This window comes from Panulirus ornatus, chromosome 64 (assembly GCF_036320965.1).
Source record: "Panulirus ornatus isolate Po-2019 chromosome 64, ASM3632096v1, whole genome shotgun sequence".
In the NCBI taxonomy this organism is placed as follows: Eukaryota; Metazoa; Arthropoda; class Malacostraca; order Decapoda; family Palinuridae; genus Panulirus; species Panulirus ornatus.
In genome coordinates, this window is record NC_092287.1 from 23,537,514 (window position 1) to 23,558,722 (window position 21,209).

Sequence of the window (21,209 nt, forward strand, 5' to 3'; positions counted from 1 at the left end):
GATAGACGACTAGCAGTTTGGTCAGTAAATACACAAATAAGAAGTCTTGCTACACGCTCTTCTTTTGCTCAGAGTCGACTCGGATTATGGTTGCCTGAAGATGTTGTTTATATATATATTTTTTTGATATTTACTAGAGATGGGAGGTTTGTGACAACTCCTGTGGAAAAAAAGTGAGGGCAGTTGTACCCAAAAGAAAGAAGATCCACACGTGTTCTTGAGTCATGAGGCATATTCCTTAAGAGATATTTGAACAGAAATAACATTCTCAGAAACTGTGGGTAGAAGCGGATGTTTGGTCAAGGTCACGGGCGACTGGCTGGTTGGCGGGTTCTGGGAGGAAGCCATCGATGGATAGGTGCCTGGCTAGTGGACAGCAAGGCCTCACTCCATACCCTAGCCTCCTTTTGGTACGGTGGGTCGTACTAACGTAGTCAGTAGGTTAGATTTTTGCTCTTGAGATAAATGTTGGTAGTCGTCCATGTATATATGCTTACCTCTCTCCCGTCTCGAGGGCGGGAAAAGAATCAGTTGTAAGTAGTTTAATTTCCCCCAGTTCCCACGAACTCTGGCTTGGGCAAGGTATAACAAACCCACCAACAAACTTGAGTGTTTAGAACTATGCAAAATATTATTAAGTCTGGAGCAAGTTACGTATCCATTACATAGATACACTCATTACAGGATGGGTGCCAGCATCATCATTGTAAACAGTATAGCAATACTTGAGGTAACTTCTATACCTGGGTAGAAGGATTCTTAGATCATATTGATATATAGGAAGAGTTGGGTAGCATTAGTGTATAGAGAGGAGATTGCAAGTTGTCATTATCATCATTGTAGGTACATTTTTATTAATGTGGGTCACCAGCTTGCAAACACCTGGCCCCACAAGCAGAAACTCATATACATCGAAGTTTATTAACGTCGGGATAAAGGGACACTGATATTGAAATCAGTAGATTAAGAACGGCGGATTGGCACTGAAGTTAGGCAGAGTTGGCTGAAAATATACAATGAACTTAACACCATATTGTTTACTTTAGCATTACGGCCAGTCTGCCTTATATATATATATATATATATATATATATATATATATATATATATATATATATATATATATATATATATTTCCCTGGGGATAGGGGAGAAAGAATACTTCCCACGTATTCCCTGCGTGTCGTAGAAGGCGACTAAAAGGGAAGGGAGCGGGGGGCTGGAAATCCTCCCCTCTCGTTTTTTTTTTTTTTTTTTTTCTCCAAAAGAAGGAACAGAAGAGGTCCAGGTGAGGATATTCCCTCAAAGGCCCAGTCCTCTGTTCTTAACGCTACCTCGCTATCGCGGGAAATAGCGAATAGTATGAAAAAAAAAAAAAATCTTTTTTTTTTTTTTTTTTTTTTTTTTTTTGCAAAAGAAGGTACAGAGAAGAGGGCCAGGTGAGGATATTCCCTCAAAGGCCCAGTCCTCTGTTCTTAACGCTACCTCGCTATCGCGGGAAATGGCGAATAGTATGAAAAAAAAAAAGAATATATATATATATATATATATATATATATATATATATATATATATATATATATATATATATATATATATGGCAGACTGGACGAAATCCTAGGGTAAGAAATCTGGTTTCAGTAATTCATCGTGCATGGAAGGAAGCAGTGTTTTAACAACCTGAGAACGACTGCACGACCGTTGGGTATAATGGCCAACTATTGCACTTGTTGCTTTCCGGTCGACCGATCGTGATAATGTTTTCAGAAAATACTGTGCATGTGACTTCCTATAAGCTTGGACAAGCCTCAGTGGTTTTGTTTCACCCATGGAGTCTGTGTTGTATGTATATATAAGCTGTTTGTTTTACCCACGGAGTCTGTGTTGTATATATATATATATATATATATATATATATATATATATATATATATATATATATATATATATATATATATAAGCTGTTTGTTTTCTGTACTGTATCACGGTTATAATGTTTCCTGGGGCTCGCTTCATCATTGTGGAAGGGTAGGTCGTCCCCAGGTCACTGTGTGGGTCACAGTACTCGACGGTCTGTATCTCTACTAATCCAGGTCCGCCGCAATGAGGGAGGGCGTGGGAAAAGAGGTTGTGAGGCGTGGGGTGTGAGGAATTTATGTAAAAGACGCTATGGCATCCGTCTAGGAATTCCTAGCTCACAATACAGTTGTTGGAAGTGGTTTTAGCTAGCCGGTACCCACGCCACGCCACCACTGTAAAGACTCGATCCTTAACTTTGTGTACCGAGTGGAGTGCAATATCATTCCAAAACATTTTCAGAGAGAGAGAGAGAGAGAGAGAGAGAGAGAGAGAGAGAGCGAGCGAGCATATTTCAGTACTCGCCACCTGACTGAAGACATCACAATGCCGCGCGCGGTTAGCGTTGCGATCCGCCAGGCGAAATGGGGACCAGAGTTCGAATTCTGTGTAAGGCAGCCAGCGCAGCTGTACTGTTCTTCCTCCTCCCCATTTAAGATTGGGTCGATGACTGAGAACCTGACTTAAATTTTGTGATATATGCGTGTATACACAAAGGTTAAAACATGGATTATGTTAAAGGTTTTTTAAGTACGAGGTTAAGAACGGCAGAGAAGAGGTTGGAAGACCCTTCTCTCCGTAAAACAAGCGGTGATCACAAATATCAATCACAAGATATTTCAGGTCTTATCTCTGTCATGGACTATGCACTTCCATAATTTAAGGTTACAGTACATAAATTTTGAGTTTTATTATACGCAGTGTGGTGGAAGCTACAGTGCGACTCTTGATTCGAGTGCACGGCCCTTGAGCACGAAGGTTAGAAGATCTTTGAGTGTGATGGCCTGGCCATTAAACCTGACCTGACCATTAAAGGTCGTACTGTAGTGTTCAAGGGGGGGGGGGTGTTGAAACAAGGTCAGGGGGAAGAGGTGGACATATAGGTAGGTTGCTACCGCTGCGCAGTAGAATGTTTAACTGTTTAACTACGATTAGAATGAGGTCACTAGTATAGTAGACCGCTGGGTCACACCTACTGGAAAGTGTACATGCTAGTATTTAAGGTGTACTAGGGAGTTTATATGTATACAGGCGACATGCCGGGTGATGACTTGTCTCGTAAGTAAACAGTATGGTGGAATTTATGTTATTAGTGAGTTGTCGCTGTAGGATTTGAAAGTCGTGGATCCCCCGGAATATTGCATGTTCCTCCTCCGCTAGTTTTTCTAGGCTAGGTTGTGGTAGATTAGATAAAGGTTAGGTTTGTACCCTCGCCTCGTATAAGAAAGATAGGGTAGCGTAACCAATTCCAGTCATGCAGGCTAGCATAGGCTAGCGTAACAATTCCAGTCATGCAGGCTAGCACAACCAGTCCCCAGCCTAGCATGACAAAGCTAGCATAGACGGAGGGGGCTGATCTCGAGGTGGTCCATACCCTTGCTGATTTGCCGACAGCATTTCTCTAAATTTAATCTTACAATGTAGGTTTTGATAAGTTATTATGGTAGTGTTGCCTCAGATAACTGATATTATTAATTATTCGTCGCGTATATATATATATATATATATATATATATATATATATATATATATATATATATATATATATATATATATATATATATATATATATATATATATATACTAATGCATCATCACAGTGAAACTTAACTTCCCGCTCCATCTTTGTGTCGGGAGTCGAAGATAGGCTTGTGGAACGGAGGATAAACGAGGCAAAATTGCCGTCATTTGCTGAGTGAGTTCTGGGGGGTGGGTGGGGTGACGTTGATACCCTCCGGGCGTACGACATTCTCAGCTGACGTTCTCCTCAGTTGCTGTGCTGGAGGAGACGACGAGGAACTCCCAGTGTCTCGGTGTCGGAAAGGTTGACCAGGTGGTGGGCGAAGATGACTCGCAAGGAACAAGTTTCTGTTAGCCATCTTCACAGCAGTTAGAAACATGCATTGGGTGGAATGTATCTTTTTTGAAAGATATTTTCGTCTAAACATTTGTAGAGATTGAGGACATTTTATGATTATAACGAGCCAGAATCATATATATATATATATATATATATATATATATATATATATATATATATATATATATATATATATATATATATATATATTATAGCACTAGCAAGTTAGCGCCAGGAACAGACAAAGAAAGGCCACATCCGCTCACGTCCATTCTCTAGCTGTCACGTGCAATGCACTGAAGCCACAGCTCCCTATCCACATCCAGGCTCCACAGACCTTTCCATGGTTTACCCTGGACGCTTCATGTGACCTGGTTCAGTCCCTTGAAAGCACGTCGACCCCAGTATACCACATCGTTCCAATTCATGATCGCTCAAAATCTTGTCACTTCATCATTCCATCTCCAGTTTGGTATCCCGCTTCTTATTCCCTCCGCCTCTGACACATACACCCTCTTTGTCAACCTTTCCTCACTCATTCCCTCCACATGTCCAGACCATTTCAACACACCCTCCTCTGCTTTCACAAACACGCTCTTGTTATTACCACACATGCCTTTTGCCCTTTCATTCCTTACTGGATCAAACCACCTCACACCCACATATTAGCCTCACAAACATTTAATTTCTAACACGTCCACCCTCCATGCCATGTATCCTTATGCTGTTGTTGGAACTACTGTTTCTTCAAACAGACCCATTTTTGGCCATCCCAGATAACGTTCTCCACACATTCTTCATAGTTCCCAGAACCTTCGCTCCCTTCCCCACCTTATGACTCACTTCCGCTTCCATGGTTCCTTTCGCTATCACGTCCACTCCCAGGTATCTGAAACACTTCATTTCATCCAGTTTTTCTCTATTTAAACTCGTACCTCAACTAACCTGTCCCTCAGCCCTCCTAAACCTAACAGCCATGCTTTCTTTCACATGTATTCTCACCTTTCTCCTTTCACACACTTTATTTCGCACTTGTATGCTTTCCAATTTTTTTTTATATAATCCATTTTTTCATCAGTCTTTGCCTGTCACTGAGACATCAGAAGTACCCAAGAGTACTGAGTCTCCCACGAATGACTTAATTTTCCCCAACAGCTTACTTCATACCACCACCGCCCGTTTCCTTCATTCCAATTCCCCTTTTTTTTCCTTGTAGGTTGCTGGTTGGGTTTTTTGAGTGCAGTAGGGCTCAAGTGGTGTAGGCCGGATTCGTGTCTGTTCGTTGTGGTATTCATTGACACAGAACCCTGAGAAGTTACTCCAGCAGAGCCCTGAAATCCCTCTTCTATACAGCCTCGAGATCTCCCTTATAGGGAGACCTGATATAGCCCTTCTTCAGAGCCCTGATGTTTCCCTTATACAGAGCCCTGGAATCTCCCTTATTCAGAGTCCTGATATTTCCCTTATACAGAGGCCTGATATCTCCCTTATATAGAGCCCTTATATCTCAGGGCCAATGAGCCCTGTGTGCCCTTGAAAGTTGCCTGACACCTCGCCCTTAATTTAGCGAGGCAACCTCCTAAGGGCGTCTGATTAAGAGCCCTTGAATGTCCGCGTGGCGGCCTCTCTCTCTCTCTCTCTCTCTCTCTACTCCCCAGAGACCACTGGATAACATCCCAGACGCAACCAGTTGAGACTGTCCGGTATAACACTGGGGAGGGTTAAACCCCCTCACACACCCACCCGCACCCCTTGTTACTATGGCCGTAGGGCGACCCTGCCAAAGGAGGTGTAGGGGAAGAAGGCTGGCGCTGAGGCAGGTAAAAAGGGGGCCCCTATAGCTTGTGGTATGGGGGAAGAAGGCTGGGGCAGGTAAAAAGCGGGCCCCTGTAGCTTGTTGTACGGGGAAAGAAGGCTGGCGCTGGGGCATGTAAAAAGGGGGCCCCTGTAGCTTGTTGTATGGGGGAAGAAGGCTGGCGCTGGGGCAGATAAAAAGGGGGGCCCCTGTAGCTTGTTGGATGTCCGGGTGGGAGGGGCTTTCTCAGCCTTGAGAGGAAAAAAAAGAACCCGTCAGGTGGGTATTGAGCAGATGGAGGTGCGAGTGTTTACACCAGTTAACATCTCTTGTGTATATTGTTTGTGTAATTTCATGACTAGCCACTTTTGAAGAGATATTTAGAAATGTATACTTTTTTCTAACCTCTCTTAAGCACGTAGATTAATTTTTTTAAACTTATTAATATTTAGAAATGTATACTTTTTTCTAACCTCTCTTAAGTGCGTAGATTTTTTCGTAGACTTATTAATATTTAGAAATATATACTTTTCCAAACCTCTCTTGAGTAGGTAGATTTTTTCTTAAAACTTAACATTTCTAAAGATTTAAGCACTTCACATACCTTATTATAAGGAGTATGTCTGTAAAATGCCACGTTATTCGTAACTTTTATTTCCTTTTAAAACATACGTTATGGATAAACATTATTGGAATAAAATTCTAAATAATAAGCGTATAGAAATCGGTGCACCACCCTCAGGCACGTGACCTCGTCACATACAGAAAACGAGCTGCTGCCAGCTTGATAATTCTGAATTTTTTTTTTTTATTTTTTTTTGTCTCGTTACCTTAATACTACTTCATGTCTTTGTTTACATAAACCAGGCCAACACCTTGGTGCTAACACTTGTTTACTTTCACTGTGTCAAGTCGAACCTTGACCTAACACAGGGACTGTAATATGACCCTTGCACAGTGGACGTAAATTTATACAATCTGGTATATACGTGGCCTGCCCACTGTAGTGGGTGTAGGGGAGGCGATATACCTGGCCTTACCCTCTGCAGTGGGTGTAATACCTGGTCTAATCCTATGTAGTGGAGGTGCTGTGTGGGTGTATACATATGTCCACATGAGTGTGGAAACACGCTATGTACAGTTCTGTATGGGATGCCCAGGACTAAAGTAATGATTGTACAGAAATATCACATTGATTTGTCCTCACACCAAGTGTACAGCAGTGGAGAAGGAGGAGGAGGAGGAGGAGTGAGGGAGGAAGGGAACGTTTGGAGACTGGTGGTGGGGGGGGGGGGGGAGACGATGCAGGAGACTCGCTCTAACCGTGGTGGAACAACCTGCTTGGTCAAGGTGAGTCGTGTCGTGAGGTCAAGACACACTGAACATCTTGCTCTTGTTTGTGTTCTACACAACAGCATCATGTTTCAAGAGGTTCCACAGTACGTGTCGACGTGACCACGATACGCTGTTGGAGGAGGGGAAAAGAAGAGGGTTCGATTTGCTGTTGGGGAGGGAAAAAAAAGAGAAGAGGGTTCGATTTGCTGTTGGAGGAGGGAGGAGGAAAAAGAAGAGGGTTCGATTTGGACATAGTGAAGGTGTATTATAAAGATGTCATCACGCCAGAGAGAGGTCTCCTCTTTCTCATGGAAGGTGAGTGACTCTGTGTGTGTGTGTGTGTGTGTGTGGGAGACTGGAAGTATCCTGTAAGGGTCATATGACGGTGATTGTGGAGGCGTCGGGGTGGGTAATATGGTTGTCGGGTGGGGTGTAGGGAGGAGGAGGAGGAGGACGAGGAGGTGGGGTAGCAGCGGCGGACTTGGCCCTCTAGGACTTCGGGGACTGGGCCAGCTGGAGGCAGGTGCCAGATATGAGCACTTGGCCTGCGGGACAGAGGCTGCCGTCCTTCTGGGGTCTGGGTCGACTGGTGACGATGCGCGGGAGGTCGCCGTTGGACAGCCCAAGGTTGCGACGGCACCGGCCGATGGAGTCCCTCCTCGAGCCCCTGGGGCACAGCTTGGTGTTGGGCAGGTTGAAGATGCTGTGGGTCTCCAGGCAGATCGGCTCGGACAGGCTCTCGTCTATGGTCAGGAAGCCGGACACGCACGGACCTTGCGTGTCCAGCACGTGGCAGTTCGTGTTGGGCCCCATGCGCGTGGACACGCTGCAGTCCTCCTCCAGTGGCACCATGCTCGGAGACGGGCACGGGTTCAGGACACACGTGGCCTGGCCGCTGCCCTCAGCGTCCATCACCTGTCGACCAGAGAAAGCACAGCGTCACCTCAGGGACACGGCACGCCCACACTCACACGGCACGCCCTCACTCACGGCACGCCCACACTCACACGGCACGCCCTCACACAAGGTACGCCCACACTCACACGGCACGCCCACACTTACACGGCACACTCACACGGCATGCCCACACTCACACGGCACGCCCACACGCACACATCACGCCCACACTCACACGGCACGCCCACACACACACATCACGCCCACACTCACACGGCACGCCCACACTCACACGGCACGCCCACACGCACACATCACGCCCACACTCACACGGCACGCCCACACTCACACATCACGCCCACACACACACCACGCCCACACTCACACATCACGTCGCACATGTCAGCCACATAAACTCGCCAAATCAACACAATACGGACCTGTTGTGGTCTGGATAGTGTGGGGGGTGGGTGTAGGTGGTGTGATCGAAACCCTCTTATATCCCCTCTTCCCCCCGTCTCACCTTAATGACCTCTCCGGGCGGGCAGGGTCCCTGGGTGTAGGGCGTGTAGCAGGTGTCGGTGGGTAGGTGGTAGACCAGACCAGGGCCACAGTCACACTCGGCCTCCCCGAACTCGTTGGTCAGGAGCTGCTGGGTGGGCGGGCACACGGTGCTGTCCGCTGTGGTGTGGCACACCCTCCCGTCCAGCAGGGCCTCCCCGGGTCTGCATGGCTGCCGGGCGCACACGGGAACAGCTGGAAACGACCATAGGGAACGTTAACAATCACCCAAGGGGTGTGTCACAACAGCGTGACGGTGTTGGGGGGTCCCCAGTAACGCTGGTGATCTCACATGTAAAACACTCAGCTGTTCTGTGGTCATTCAAACACGTACAAATGCATTTCAGGTCAACAGTGTTTGGAGTGTGACAAGCCTTGTCATGTGACATATAACACTCTCTTGCCGTCCAAAATGCATCGAAACCGTATCACCACCACTCTGGCTCCTCTGTAACTTACAGATAACGCCATCACTGCCACTATCACTCCTCTATAACTCACAAATAACGCCATCACTGCCACTATCACTCTATAACCTACAAATAACGCCATCACTATCACTCCTTTTTAACCTACAAGTGGAAATAGATGTCAATTTTTCTGGGTTTTATCAAGTCTTTTGGTAACGTCCTTGATAACGCAGACTTGCGTCTTGTAAGCTGAAAGGGACGGGTACATTAGGAGAAGGACTTCCTTACAGACCAGGGAACGGCAGAAAGCGAGGGAATGGGATAAGCTTAAGTACGGGAGTACTGTAGAAACACAAGTACTTCCCCCATCTCTCCAGCAAATCGTCCTCGCAAATTAAAACCAGTTTAGTTTGCCGGAGGAAGCGGCGTGCCCCAGGGATTAAGTGTTGGGACCACGCAGTTTGTACTTGCTAGCATGTTGAATGATACGTCGTCGGTCGGGAGTTAAAAATGAGAGAAAAAAAATATCTGTAATTGACACCGGCTTCTTGACGCGTTCTAAACATTCCAAGTTATTCTCGGTGACCTAAACAACCCTGGCTTGTTAAGCAGGTTGGACGTGACGCCAGTGGAATGCACAGTTAACGAAGAATGAAGTTTACAAACTGCGAGGCTAACACAATTCACATTTGCCAAACAACGCATGAGTCAATGTAAATTGTTAGAGAAAAAAATGCACCTCTATAATTATCAGTGACCTTTGATTTTCTAGGGAGTGTTTGGAAGTAAGGAACACAGCTAGTACAGTGTAGTTAACGGGCAAAAATAGGGTGTAACTTAGCTGGGTATTCCATTAACGGTATAACTTAACTACTCTGGATTCCATTAAGGTTATACCTTAACAACTATGTATTCCATAAGGTTATACCTAAACAACTGTTTAATCCATTAAGGGTGTAACTTAACAACTGTGTCTTCCATTAAGGGTGTAACTTAACAACTGTGTCTTCCATTAAGGGTGTAACTTAACAACTGTGTCTTCCATTAAGAGCCCATTAAGGTTATACCTTAACAACTGTGTAGCCCATTCAGGGCGTAACTTAACAATTGTGTATTCCACCATATAAGTTAGGCCAGACCTGTTTTACTACCCCTGTTCCTACGTCACTTCCTGCCGTGCGGGTCCAGTAGAAGCCGCAGGACAGGAGTGACATCACAGGATAGAGAGGGTAGATTGGATGTAGAGGAGGACGATGGTAAAGTTGAGGGAAGTATACTTAAAAAAAAAAAAGAGGGAGGGTGAGGAGGAATGGGGAGTGTATCAGCTGTGGTCGTGATGAGATCACCTGCTTATAAGGGATCGTAGTGTTGCCACCTCAAGTTTATGATAAAGCAGAAAGAAGGAAGCATGTACGTAAAGGTCATAAAGTTTATTTATCACATCCGAGCGGTGTATTGTTGGAACGACCCGTCGTGAGGGGGGTGTGGTGTGGGGCCAGTCGCTGAACGAAAGTCTTCAACAACAATCAAAACAAAAGAAACTGTCGTTATGCGCACGTAAGGCAGAAGTGTTTCACCTGGAGCGAGACGGTATGATCGGTGGGTGTCATGTGACCTACCACTGCCCTTGTTGCTTCCCGGTCGATCGATCGTGATAATAGGTTTAGAAAATACGGTGCATGTGACTGCCGTCAAGGTTAAACTAAGCCTCAAAGGGGGTATTGTTTCACCCCATGCGGTCTGTATCGTATGTGTGTGCATGTATGAAATGTCTTGTGTTTTCTGTACTTGTAGGAGGACAGCTTGGTAATGTTTCCAAGGGGTCCACCGTCCTGAAGGAGTGGGGGGCAGTGTTGGCGGGCTGTGGGAATGTAGGTCTTGTCTCCCTGGGTCGTCCCCAGGTCACTGTGTGGAGGTAACATTGCTCGACAGTCTGTATTCCACTGCTGAGCCACCTCCACCACACTGAGGCAGGGCTCGGGGAGGAGGGTGGGTGGTGTCGTCCCCCTGCGCGGGCAGGGCGTGGGAAGAGGGGCATGGTTAAGGCGTGGGTGGTGTCGTCCCCCGGCGCGGGCAGGGCGTGGGAAGAGGGGCATGGTTTTAAGGCGTGGGTGGGAGGAAGCAACAAAGCGGGAAAAGGCTTTGTGAAGAACGGTTCGGACCTTTTAAGGCCTTGGTATAGCGTGTTACACCTCTGGGTGTACGTAATACGCTTGTACACCATGGCATGCAATCTAGGAACCCCAAACAAATTTGCTGGGGATGTTTTTCTTTTTCTTAGGATTTGCAATCGTGCTTTTGGCACGTTGCCGACCCCCGGGCCAGCTAATGGTGCCCACGCGACGCACTGTAAGACTCGGTATTTGATTTCCGTACCTAAAGTCACAGTACTCGCCAATTAACTGGACACTGTTAGCTAGGTAGCGCCAGGAACTGACGAAGAAAGGGCACACCTGCTCTCATCCAGTCTCTAGCTGTCATGTTGTGTAATGCACCGAAAACACATCTCCTTATTTACATACAGGCCCCACAGACCTTTCCATGGTTTAGCCGAGACGTTTCACATGCTCTGGTTCAGTCCATTGACAGCACGTCGACCCCGGTACACATGGATCCAGTTTACTCGATCCTGTGCATGCCTTTCACTATCTTGCAGGTTCAGTCCCCGATCGCTCAAAATCTTTTCACTCCATCCTTCCACCTCTAATTTGGTCTTTCCTTTCTCCTTATTTCCTCCACCTCTGACTCATTTCCTTTTAACCTTTCCTCACCCATTCTCTGCATATGTCCAAACCATTTCAACACACCCTCTTCTGCTCTCTCAACAGCATTCTTTTTATTACCACACATCTCTTACCCTTTTCTTACTTAACTGGATCATACCACCTCACACCACGTATTGTCCTCAGACATTTCATTTCCAACACATCCACTCTCCTCCGTACAACCCTATCTATAGCCCATGCTTGACATCCATGTAATATTGATGAAACTACTATTCTTTCAAACAACCATTCTGGCCCTCCCAAATAACGTTTTCCATGCATTCTTCATCGTTCCCAGAAACTTCGCCCCTTCCCCCCGCCCTATGACTTACTTCCATTTCCGTGAATCCTTTCCCTATCTTGTCCACTCCCAGATTTTCAAAACGTTTCACTCTCACTCCAGTTTGTCCCCATTGAAGCTCACATCCCAACTAACCTGTCCCCCAACCCCGCTATACTCAGTAATCTTGCTTTTATTTACATTTACTCTCATCTTTCTCCTTTCACACACTCTTCCAAACTCGTCACCAACTTAGTGCAGTTTCTCGCTCGAATCAGCAAACAACAACTGGCTCACTTCTAAGACTCTCTCATCCCCCCAGATCCTGCATAATCGCCCGTCTCTCCAAGGCTCTTGTATTTACCTCCCTCACCACCTCATCTATAAATAACATTAACAACCTTGGCGACATTACACACCCTTGCCACAGACCAGCCTTCACTTAGAACCAATCACTTTTCCTGCATGCGTACAAGCCTTAAACCTGGACATGTCTTCACCCTTTCATTCATCACCCTCCCATACAACTTAACAGGTATACTCAAAAAACGTATACCTCTGTAGTTCAAAGTTTGAACAATAACCTTTGCCCCCCCTAGCGTTTTTACAATAGCACTATAGTACACAAATTCTGCCAATCCTCAGGCACCTGATCATGATCCATACATACACTCAAAGTCTTTACCAACCAATCAGCAATACACGTCACCCCATTTCCTAATAAATTCAACAGCAATACAATACCTCTCCAGCAGCCTTGCTATATTTTATCCTTCATAAGGCTTTCACCACCTCTTCTCTCCTCACGAAACCACTCTCAGTAACTCTCGCACACTTAGCACACCACCCCGACCTTACATCTGCCACCCCATCATCAAACACATTCAACAGTCCTTCAAAATACTCACTTCACTACCTGTTATCACTTCCCCTATTGCCCCCTTCGCAGGTGTTCCCATTTGTTCTCTTCACTCTCTCACATTATTTACCTTCTTAAACATCTTATTCTCCCTAAAGTTCATCGACACTTGAGCACTCCAACTCTCATTTGCTTTCTTCTTCAACCCCTACACCATATATATGTGTGTGTGTGTGTGTGTGTGTGAAAAAGAGTTGTGTGCAGGCATGTGTTGTGGTGGGTTGTCCTTTAAAGGACAAGGGCGTCTCTTCCCAGGACGAACAACGCGGAACATGAACGTTACCTTTGCTTCTTTCTTTTTTTCTAGTATATATTTCTCACAGGCTTTCGTCTCACGAGCGCAGACCTTGGCTTTGGGGGGGGCTCTCCTGATCCGAATAACAATCACGAGTTATTACGTCAAGTGATTTAAAGCTTGAAGACGATTTAATCATAACCCCAAACAAGGAGACAAGTCGACTTGGCCTTGTGTTATGCCATTGAGGTACAACCTGAAAACACTGGACGTTCTCTCAAAGTGGCCAGCTCCTGCATGAACTGCGTGGTTTATACAAGTGAGAATATTATCGGTTTTGGTTTTGGGTATTCCAGTGGGCTCACATCACAAATGCTGCTGCTATAATGTTGTTGGCCTTTGCATGGCGAAGACAGAAATGATGTATCAGTGTAACAAACATGGTCCTGTATGTTTTTTTCTTTGTCTTATAGCTGAAATATATATATATATATATATATATATATATATATTACATTATCTCGGAAAGCAAAAATGGGTATGTTTGAAGGAATAGTGGTTCCAACAATGTTGTATGGTTGCGAGGCGTGGGCTATGGATAGAGTTGTGCGCAGGAGGATGGATGTGCTGGAAATGAGATGTTTGAGGACAATGTGTGGTGTGAGGTGGTTTGATCGAGTGAGTAACGTAAGGGTAAGAGAGATGTGTGGAAATAAAAAGAGCGTGGTTGAGAGAGCAGAAGAGGGTGTTTTGAAGTGGTTTGGGCACATGGAGAGAATGAGTGAGGAAAGATTGACCAAGAGGATATATGTGTCGGAGGTGGAGGGAACGAGGAGAAGAGGGAGACCAAATTGGAGGTGGAAAGATGGAGTGAAAAAGATTTTGTGTGATCGGGGCCTGAACATGCAGGAGGGTGAAAGGAGGGCAAGGAATAGAGTGAATTGGAGCGATGTGGTATACCGGGGTTGACGTGCTGTCAGTGGATTGAATCAAGGCATGTGAAGCGTCTGGGGTAAACCATGGAAAGCTGTGTAGGTATGTATATTTGCGTGTGTGGACGTATGTATGTACATGTGTATGGGGGTGGGTTGGGCCATTTCTTTCGTCTGTTTCCTTGCGCTACCTCGCAAACGCGGGAGACAGCGACAAAGTATAATAATAATAAAATATATATATATATATATATATATATATATATATATATATATATATATATATATATATATAACGTATTGGGATATTACTTTTTTGCAGTAAAGTGACGAGATGGTCATGAGTAATACCGAGGTAATCGTGGTCTAGTTCACCACAAGAATGATCTGTCGCACGCAACTCCACACAGACACACACACACACACACACACCCTTAAGCTGCACATCCACACACACCCTTAAGCTGCATATCCACAGACACACACACACCCTTAAGCTGCACGCACACACCCTTAGGCTGCTCAGATATTGCCATACTTACATCCGGGGTTGGAGAGTTGAACCCAGTGTCCGGGCGGGCAGGGGCCTTGGGTGAGGAGCTCAACACATTCGTTCGTAGCAGGCCAGAGGACCCTCCCGGCCATGGAGTTGCACCCTCTGATGTTATTCCTCGTGCTCACCAGGTCCCGCAACACAGTCACGGCCCCCGAGCCTAGTTGGCATTGAGCATGGGGCTGTGGGTAGGGGTCGCAGCCTGGCGTCCTGAGGCACTCTTCGTGGGCTATGGCTTGTGCGAGTTCGTTCAAGTCGTCCAGGGTGTAGATTCTGTCCGTGTCGACCTGAGGGTACGGCCTGGCAGTCGTCACCACCGTGGCCAGGATGAGAAATACGAGTCTCTCCATTGTTCAAGGTATACACACGATAAGGGAGGATTTTTATGACGAGATGAAAGGGACGCGTTATACACGATCGGGGGATTTTATGACGAGATGAAAGAACGCGTTTCCCGCCTTCTAAAACTCCCCTGGCAACGTCTTAACCCGTTGGGGTTCGTAGTGACACTGAGTGGTAGTGAGCACTTCCACCCCAGTTTAAATACTACTGGGCCCCGCTGGTGTTTGCGTCACCCGGTGTAACGCGCGCCGCTGCCGCAGCTCAACTAAAGCCCTGGTACCTGGATCCCTTGGATGCTAGCCAATCCAGAAACTCCTGTTAGATTTCAAGGGCATCAGCATTCGTACAGCCAGGAAGCTAGGATGCATTACGTACAATTTCTGCCGTGCGCATCTTCGATAGAGACATCGAATGTTTTGATAACAAGCTGGGTCACATTACGAGCCTCGTCTTACCCCTATTATAAACCCAAGGGAAATGTTCTTACATAAGTTTCGAAAGTGGAACTAGATTGACTTTTCCACAAGCTGAGGAATTGGAGAGCTGTTTATCCAAAGGTAATACAAAGTTGGAGGGGATCATTAGGGGTTGTCGTCTGTGAGTTTCCAAGCTATAGAGGTTAGCAACTGTTGGCATCTCTGCCTAGGGGGGTGGAGGGTTGGGGAGGGGGGGAACGTCGAGTTGCCAACCACCGCTTCTGCCACAATGGACTCTTTTTTTTCCCTTTTTTTTGTATTCCAGTATAGTGAAAAAAAGATCTGCAAACTAGGAAGATTTTGAACCCTAAAATCGAATTGACACCTTGTGCATGATTACTAGTTGCATGTTTGTTTATACTCTATACATTTACGTGGTAATTAGATGAACTTCATTAATACTGTGTTGACATACATTATGTATAATATGGTGAACATAAAGACTGGGTTAGAATTGAAATGTGGAGAGTGTGATGAAAGGGAAAAAGAAGAGACAGGAAAGTACTTTAGAATTTTGGAGGAAGTGAAAAGCCTTTTTTTTCTTTTTAAGTTTAAGGTCTTTGTTACTGGGAAAGACATGAGAGGGTAGCGAGGTCCATACTTCGAGTAGATACAGTTATCAAACCGGCCCATCCTCGAATTGCCATCGGCCACACAGTAATCATGCGAGGCAGGAGCTTGCCGAGGTTTGCATGGTCTAGCTAGTGGTGGGGGGCACACAAGCAGCCAGCACTCGGTGCAAAAACCAAAGTAATACCTATATTGCGGCTTAGGCAATTAGGGATTGATGTGGACTCCTGGGGAGTAGCTTAGAATGGGGAGGCCAAGCGGATGGTGGGTGGGGGAGTGGGAAGTAACCCTCAGATGGGACGATCATGAACTTGAAATGGATACCTCTCTCTCTCTCTCTCTCTCTCTCTCTCTCTCTCTCTCTCTCTCTCTCTCTCTCTCTCTCTCTCTCTCTCTCTCAGTGGTAGAAGCACACAGTCCCCAGGGGACTGATTTACCAAAAGCTCCCCCCCCCCCCCCCGTCGTTCAGATGGCCCAGCACCGAAGACCCCCATGTTACGAGTGTCACCCCAAGCCTCGGAGGCTATCCCTTCTCTTAACAAATGTCGGTACGTGTCGCTTCTACTCGTCCTATGATCGTGAACTTTGTTTTATTTTCCCTCTTCTGCCACGGCTACACGTTGGAGACTTCCTTAAGTAAAAGGGTTGGTGTGTATCAGGCCTGTTTGTTGTGCGTGGCGTTGTCCAGGACACAGTCTGGCCATTCTGTTATTATCAGCTCGAGGATGTACGTTATAGATAAGGTCGGGGATGGAACACCACACCTTGTGGGACGCCGCCCTGTAAAAGGCTTTGTGTGTTCGCCTCCGTTGAGGTAGATAACCTCTTGTCGCTATCGTAGTACCATACCCGCTTCACTTCGTAATTCTGATGGTTAGGTATGCCACTTTATAACGTAATCATTGCTATCGTTATTTATTTTTTTGTGTGGGTGTGTGTGTGTGTGTGTGTGCCCTTTGTGATTGGTATGTGCCATCTTAACCACGTCCCACAAAATAGCAACGGTTTCTGTTGGATTCTAACGAGGGTGTTTGTTGATAATAAAGGCGATCAGAGAAACAGAGGCTGAGGGAATAGATGGATGGAATCCTTTCTTTTTCCTGAACGGTAGTGGCGCAAATAATGTAACTCATGAATTTTTTAGTCTTTTTATTAATTTATGGATGGGGGTGTTAGGGAGGTAAATGCAAGAGTTTTGGAAAGAGGGGCAAGTATGAAGTCTGTTGGGGATGAGAGAGCTTGGGAAGTGAGTCAGTTGTTGTTCGCTGATGATACAGCGCTGGTGGCTGATTCATGTGAGAAACTGCAGAAGCTGGTGACTGAGTTTGGAAAAGTGTGTGGAAGAAGAAAGTTAAGAGTAAATGTGAATAAGAGCAAGGTTATTAGGTACAGTAGGGTTGAGGGTCAAGTCAATTGGGAGGTGAGTTTGAATGGAGAAAAACTGGAGGAAGTGAAGTGTTTTAGATATCTGGGAGTGGATCTGGCAGCGGATGGAACCATGGAAGCGGAAGTGGATCATAGGGTGGGGGAGGGGGCGAAAATCCTGGGGGCCTTGAAGAATGTGTGGAAGTCGAGAACATTATCTCGGAAAGCAAAAATGGGTATGTTTGAAGGAATAGTGGTTCCAACAATGTTGTATGGTTGCGAGGCGTGGGCTATGGATAGAGTTGTGCGCAGGAGGATGGATGTGCTGGAAATGAGATGTTTGAGGACAATGTGTGGTGTGAGGTGGTTTGATCGAGTGAGTAACGTAAGGGTAAGAGAGATGTGTGGAAATAAAAAGAGCGTGGTTGAGAGAGCAGAAGAGGGTGTTTTGAAGTGGTTTGGGCACATGGAGAGGATGAGTGAGGAAAGATTGACCAAGAGGATATATGTGTCAGGAGGTGGAGGGAACGAGGAGAAGAGGGAGACCAAATTGGAGGTGGAAAGATGGAGTGAAAAAGATTTTGTGTGATCGGGGCCTGAACATGCAGGAGGGTGAAAGGAGGGCAAGGAATAGAGTGAATTGGAGCGGTGTGGTATACCGGGGTTGACGTGCTGTCAGTGGATTGAAGCAGGGCATGTGAAGCGTCTGGGGTAAACCATGGAAAGCTATGTAGGTATGTATATTTGCGTGTGTGGACGTATGTATATACATGTGTATGGGGGGGGGTTGGGCCATTTCTTTCGTCTGTTTCCTTGCGCTACCTCGCAAACGCGGGAGACAGCGACAAAGTATAATAAAAAAAAAATAAAAAAATTAATTTAGATATATTTATGATGTTTTCCACTGCTGAAGACAACAAGGTTCTGTACATTGTGGTCAGTGCGCAGATTGTCGAAGCCACCGGCCAATTTTTAACGACTGAACCGCCCCTTAACGTTCTCTTTTCTGATGTAATTCAAAGTTGAGGTTGTCTAGACAGCTCTTACGATCTTGGGCAACCTCGTCGTCGTGAACGTAAGTTCGTCGTTTTCCGTTAACGGAAGCTATACTGGCGGTCTTGCCTCTGTCGTACCTGATGATTCGTAGTTTTTTCTTTCCCCCACCGTTTCTTGGACGCATTTTCTTTTCTGTATGGGTAGTTCCCCATTGGCTTGAAACGTGATTGAAAAATTGGTGGCATTTCTTAAATATTACATATTTTTTTTCTTGTAGCCTTTCTTGTTTCACTCTCATGCGCTGTGCTTCTGTAAGCAACACTACTAGTATTCCATGGAACACCCTAGTAGCAGTACGCCACTGCAGGCAACACTAGTCGAATTATTTAAGGGTGGATCTGTCTGCTTTTACTCGTAGTAATATATATATATATATATATATATATATATATATATATATATATATATATATATATATATAACGTGGGCGGAGACGGTTTTACCTCGAATAAAGAAAAAGAAATTACTTTTTCATCAACGGGATTGTTAACGTATGGGACGATTTTATACCAGTGAGGTGGTAGTTGAAAAGCAGGACCATAAATACGTTTAAGCAGAGACTGAATCATTATTTCGCTTCGAGTCCACGCTGGACATGATGCGCACCTCCTTGTCTTCCTCTTTAAACAAACATGTTTGTCTTTCTCTTCCTCCTCCTCGTGCTCCCACAGCAATCCATAAATTTCTGCTCTCACTCTCTCGAACAGCCTCGTTAGGAGGGAATGGTCTGCTGTAGTTTGAATCCACTTGTATTCAGCATTCCATACAACTTCCTACTGTAGCTTTTAATGCATTACAGTCGACGCATGTGTTCCGTGGAACAGCCTTGTGTATACAGCTCTGGCCATGATTGGTGGACACGGCGTCGAATGCGTTGTTAGGACGGCGTCTGGAGCAACGGGAAACGTGACAGTGAAGGTGGGGGGGAAGTCTCGTTGACGTCATGGATACGTCATTGTTACGTGTGCATTCGGCCCACGTCACGAGTTCTCAAAACAAAAGACCACGCGTTGATGCGCCACCACATATTCTGAATTTTTTCTTCCTCTCTCCCTCGTGGCTTTTAAGTGGCTCGAGTGGTTTAAATACTCGTTGCTTTGTTACTTCTGAGCGCGACAGAGCTTCGGGGAATCGGAGCGTTGCGTTTGCAAGTTGTTGATCCAGTCATGCAACACATATTCACGGGCGTTGAGAACCGAGAAAATTCACCGAGGTTGATTACAGTTAAGAAGAAACATGGTCTGCGGTTGGTGCATGTTGAGAGTGCGTCATCATTCCGATGCATTTCTCATTCATGGTAGGATGAATGAGAAGAAATTTAGGGAGTGCCCTGTTTCCCCCAAACGTCCTTTGTAGGCTAGGTTAGGTTAAAAACCCAACCTGATGTAACCCAACTCAACCCAACCCAGTGTAGCCTAACCCAACCTGATGTAACCCAACCTAGTCTAGCCTAACGTAGCATAGAAAACGTTAGAGGGTTGGGGAAGATCTTCAGGTGATACAGAATGAGGGAAGATATCAGTTCCATAGAGTTTGTAGCCAGTATTTTGGGCGTGTCATGTCAAGGAGACTTGTAGATATCGTAGAGAGGGTACAAAGGATCATGGTGGGTGACCAGTGGCTGGAATGTCCACAGTGGTAGGTAGTTTTAGGGGGAAGACGTGATGACGTTTTCTAAAGTTCCTGGATGAGCTGAGATGGGGTTGGGAGGGGTAAAATGAAGGAGAGAGAGGAATAAGGTAATGTGATGTTAGGAAATACTGCTGTGGTAATATAGGAGGGAGCTAAATGAAGAAATTGTGCGTTTCGTGGACTTCAAAAGAAATTCAAGGTGGTGTGTGTGTGTGTGTGTGTGTGTGTGGAAAGACAGGTTACCACACGTACTGGAGGGGTGGACCAAGTGGTTAGGCGGGCAGCACACGGCCCTGGGGTGTTCACATGAACATCAGTACAACGAACAGTCAGCAGCATAACTGAGAACATCGTGAACATCTTTATAACCAAGTGAGAAGAACATGAACATATTTATAACCGAGAACAGCATGAACATCTTTATAACCGAATGAGAACAACGTGAACATCTTTATAACCAAATGAGAACATGAACATCTTTATAACCGAGAACAACATGAACATCATTATAACCAAATGAGAACAACATGAACATCATTATAACCCACTGTGAACATCATGAACATCATTATAACCCACTGTGAACATCATGAACATCATTATAACCCACTGAGAACAACATGAACATCATCATGATCCAGAATTTCAAAGGAACAAGAACAAGTGAATGATGGTTAGGGTTAAGGCCGTAACGTCGAAGCTAAACGAGGGAGCAAAGGCTTTGTCAGACTTGCACGACTCTCTCTCTCTCTCTCTCTCTCTCTCTCTCTCTCTCTCTCTCTCTCTCTCTCTCGTCCAAGCTTGTGTTGAGCGCGAGGTTTGTTGACTCGCTCGTAACGACTCCTCCTCCGCCATTTATGGTCATGTCAGGTGACCAGGTCATTATTGCACAAGGGTCGTTTACCGGCTCGCGCAGGGGGTCGTGCCGTCGTGCTCCAGGGTCGTACCTCCCTCTGTCTTAAGGGGAGTTACGAGGTAACTCCAATATCACATGGCAGGACATACCATACCCTCACTATATCCTTCAGTGCGTCACTGCAAATTAACAGTGTCCTCGTTCCGTTTCTTGTTAACGTACATCTGTCGTGGTATTTCCCATATACTACACCGGTGTGGATATATATATATATATATATATATATATATATA

The 21,209-nt window shown here is 45.7% G+C and overlaps 2 protein-coding genes across 3 annotated transcripts in view; one reads left to right on the forward strand and one right to left on the reverse strand.

Annotated features, from left to right (window-relative positions):
- The window catches only part of Atg14 (autophagy related protein 14), a 56,727-nt gene that overhangs the window by 6,218 nt on the left and 29,300 nt on the right, over window positions 1–21,209 (forward strand). The window lies entirely within an intron of this gene.
- On the reverse strand, window positions 6,371–15,228 carry LOC139746373 (uncharacterized). The gene is made up of 3 exons (XM_071657572.1): window positions 14,609–15,228; window positions 8,488–8,720; window positions 6,371–7,982 (listed from the first exon to the last, which is right to left on the reverse strand). The coding sequence occupies exons 1-3, from the start codon at window positions 14,967–14,969 to the stop codon at window positions 7,557–7,559; spliced, it is 1,020 nt and encodes a 339-aa protein (XP_071513673.1). The 5' UTR covers window positions 14,970–15,228; the 3' UTR covers window positions 6,371–7,556.

Bases quoted from the DNA above. Each gene is read 5' to 3' on its own strand.
- LOC139746373 (XM_071657572.1), bottom strand. From the start codon at position 14,969: ATGGAGAGACTCGTATTTCTCATCCTGGCCACGGTGGTGACGACTGCC. The intron at 8,721-14,608 runs GTAAGTATGGCA...GGTCGTTTCCAG, and splicing joins TCAACTCTCCAACCCCGGAT to CTGTTCCCGTGTGCGCCCGG. The intron at 7,983-8,487 runs GTGAGACGGGGG...TCTGGTCGACAG, and splicing joins CGCCCGGAGAGGTCATTAAG to GTGATGGACGCTGAGGGCAG.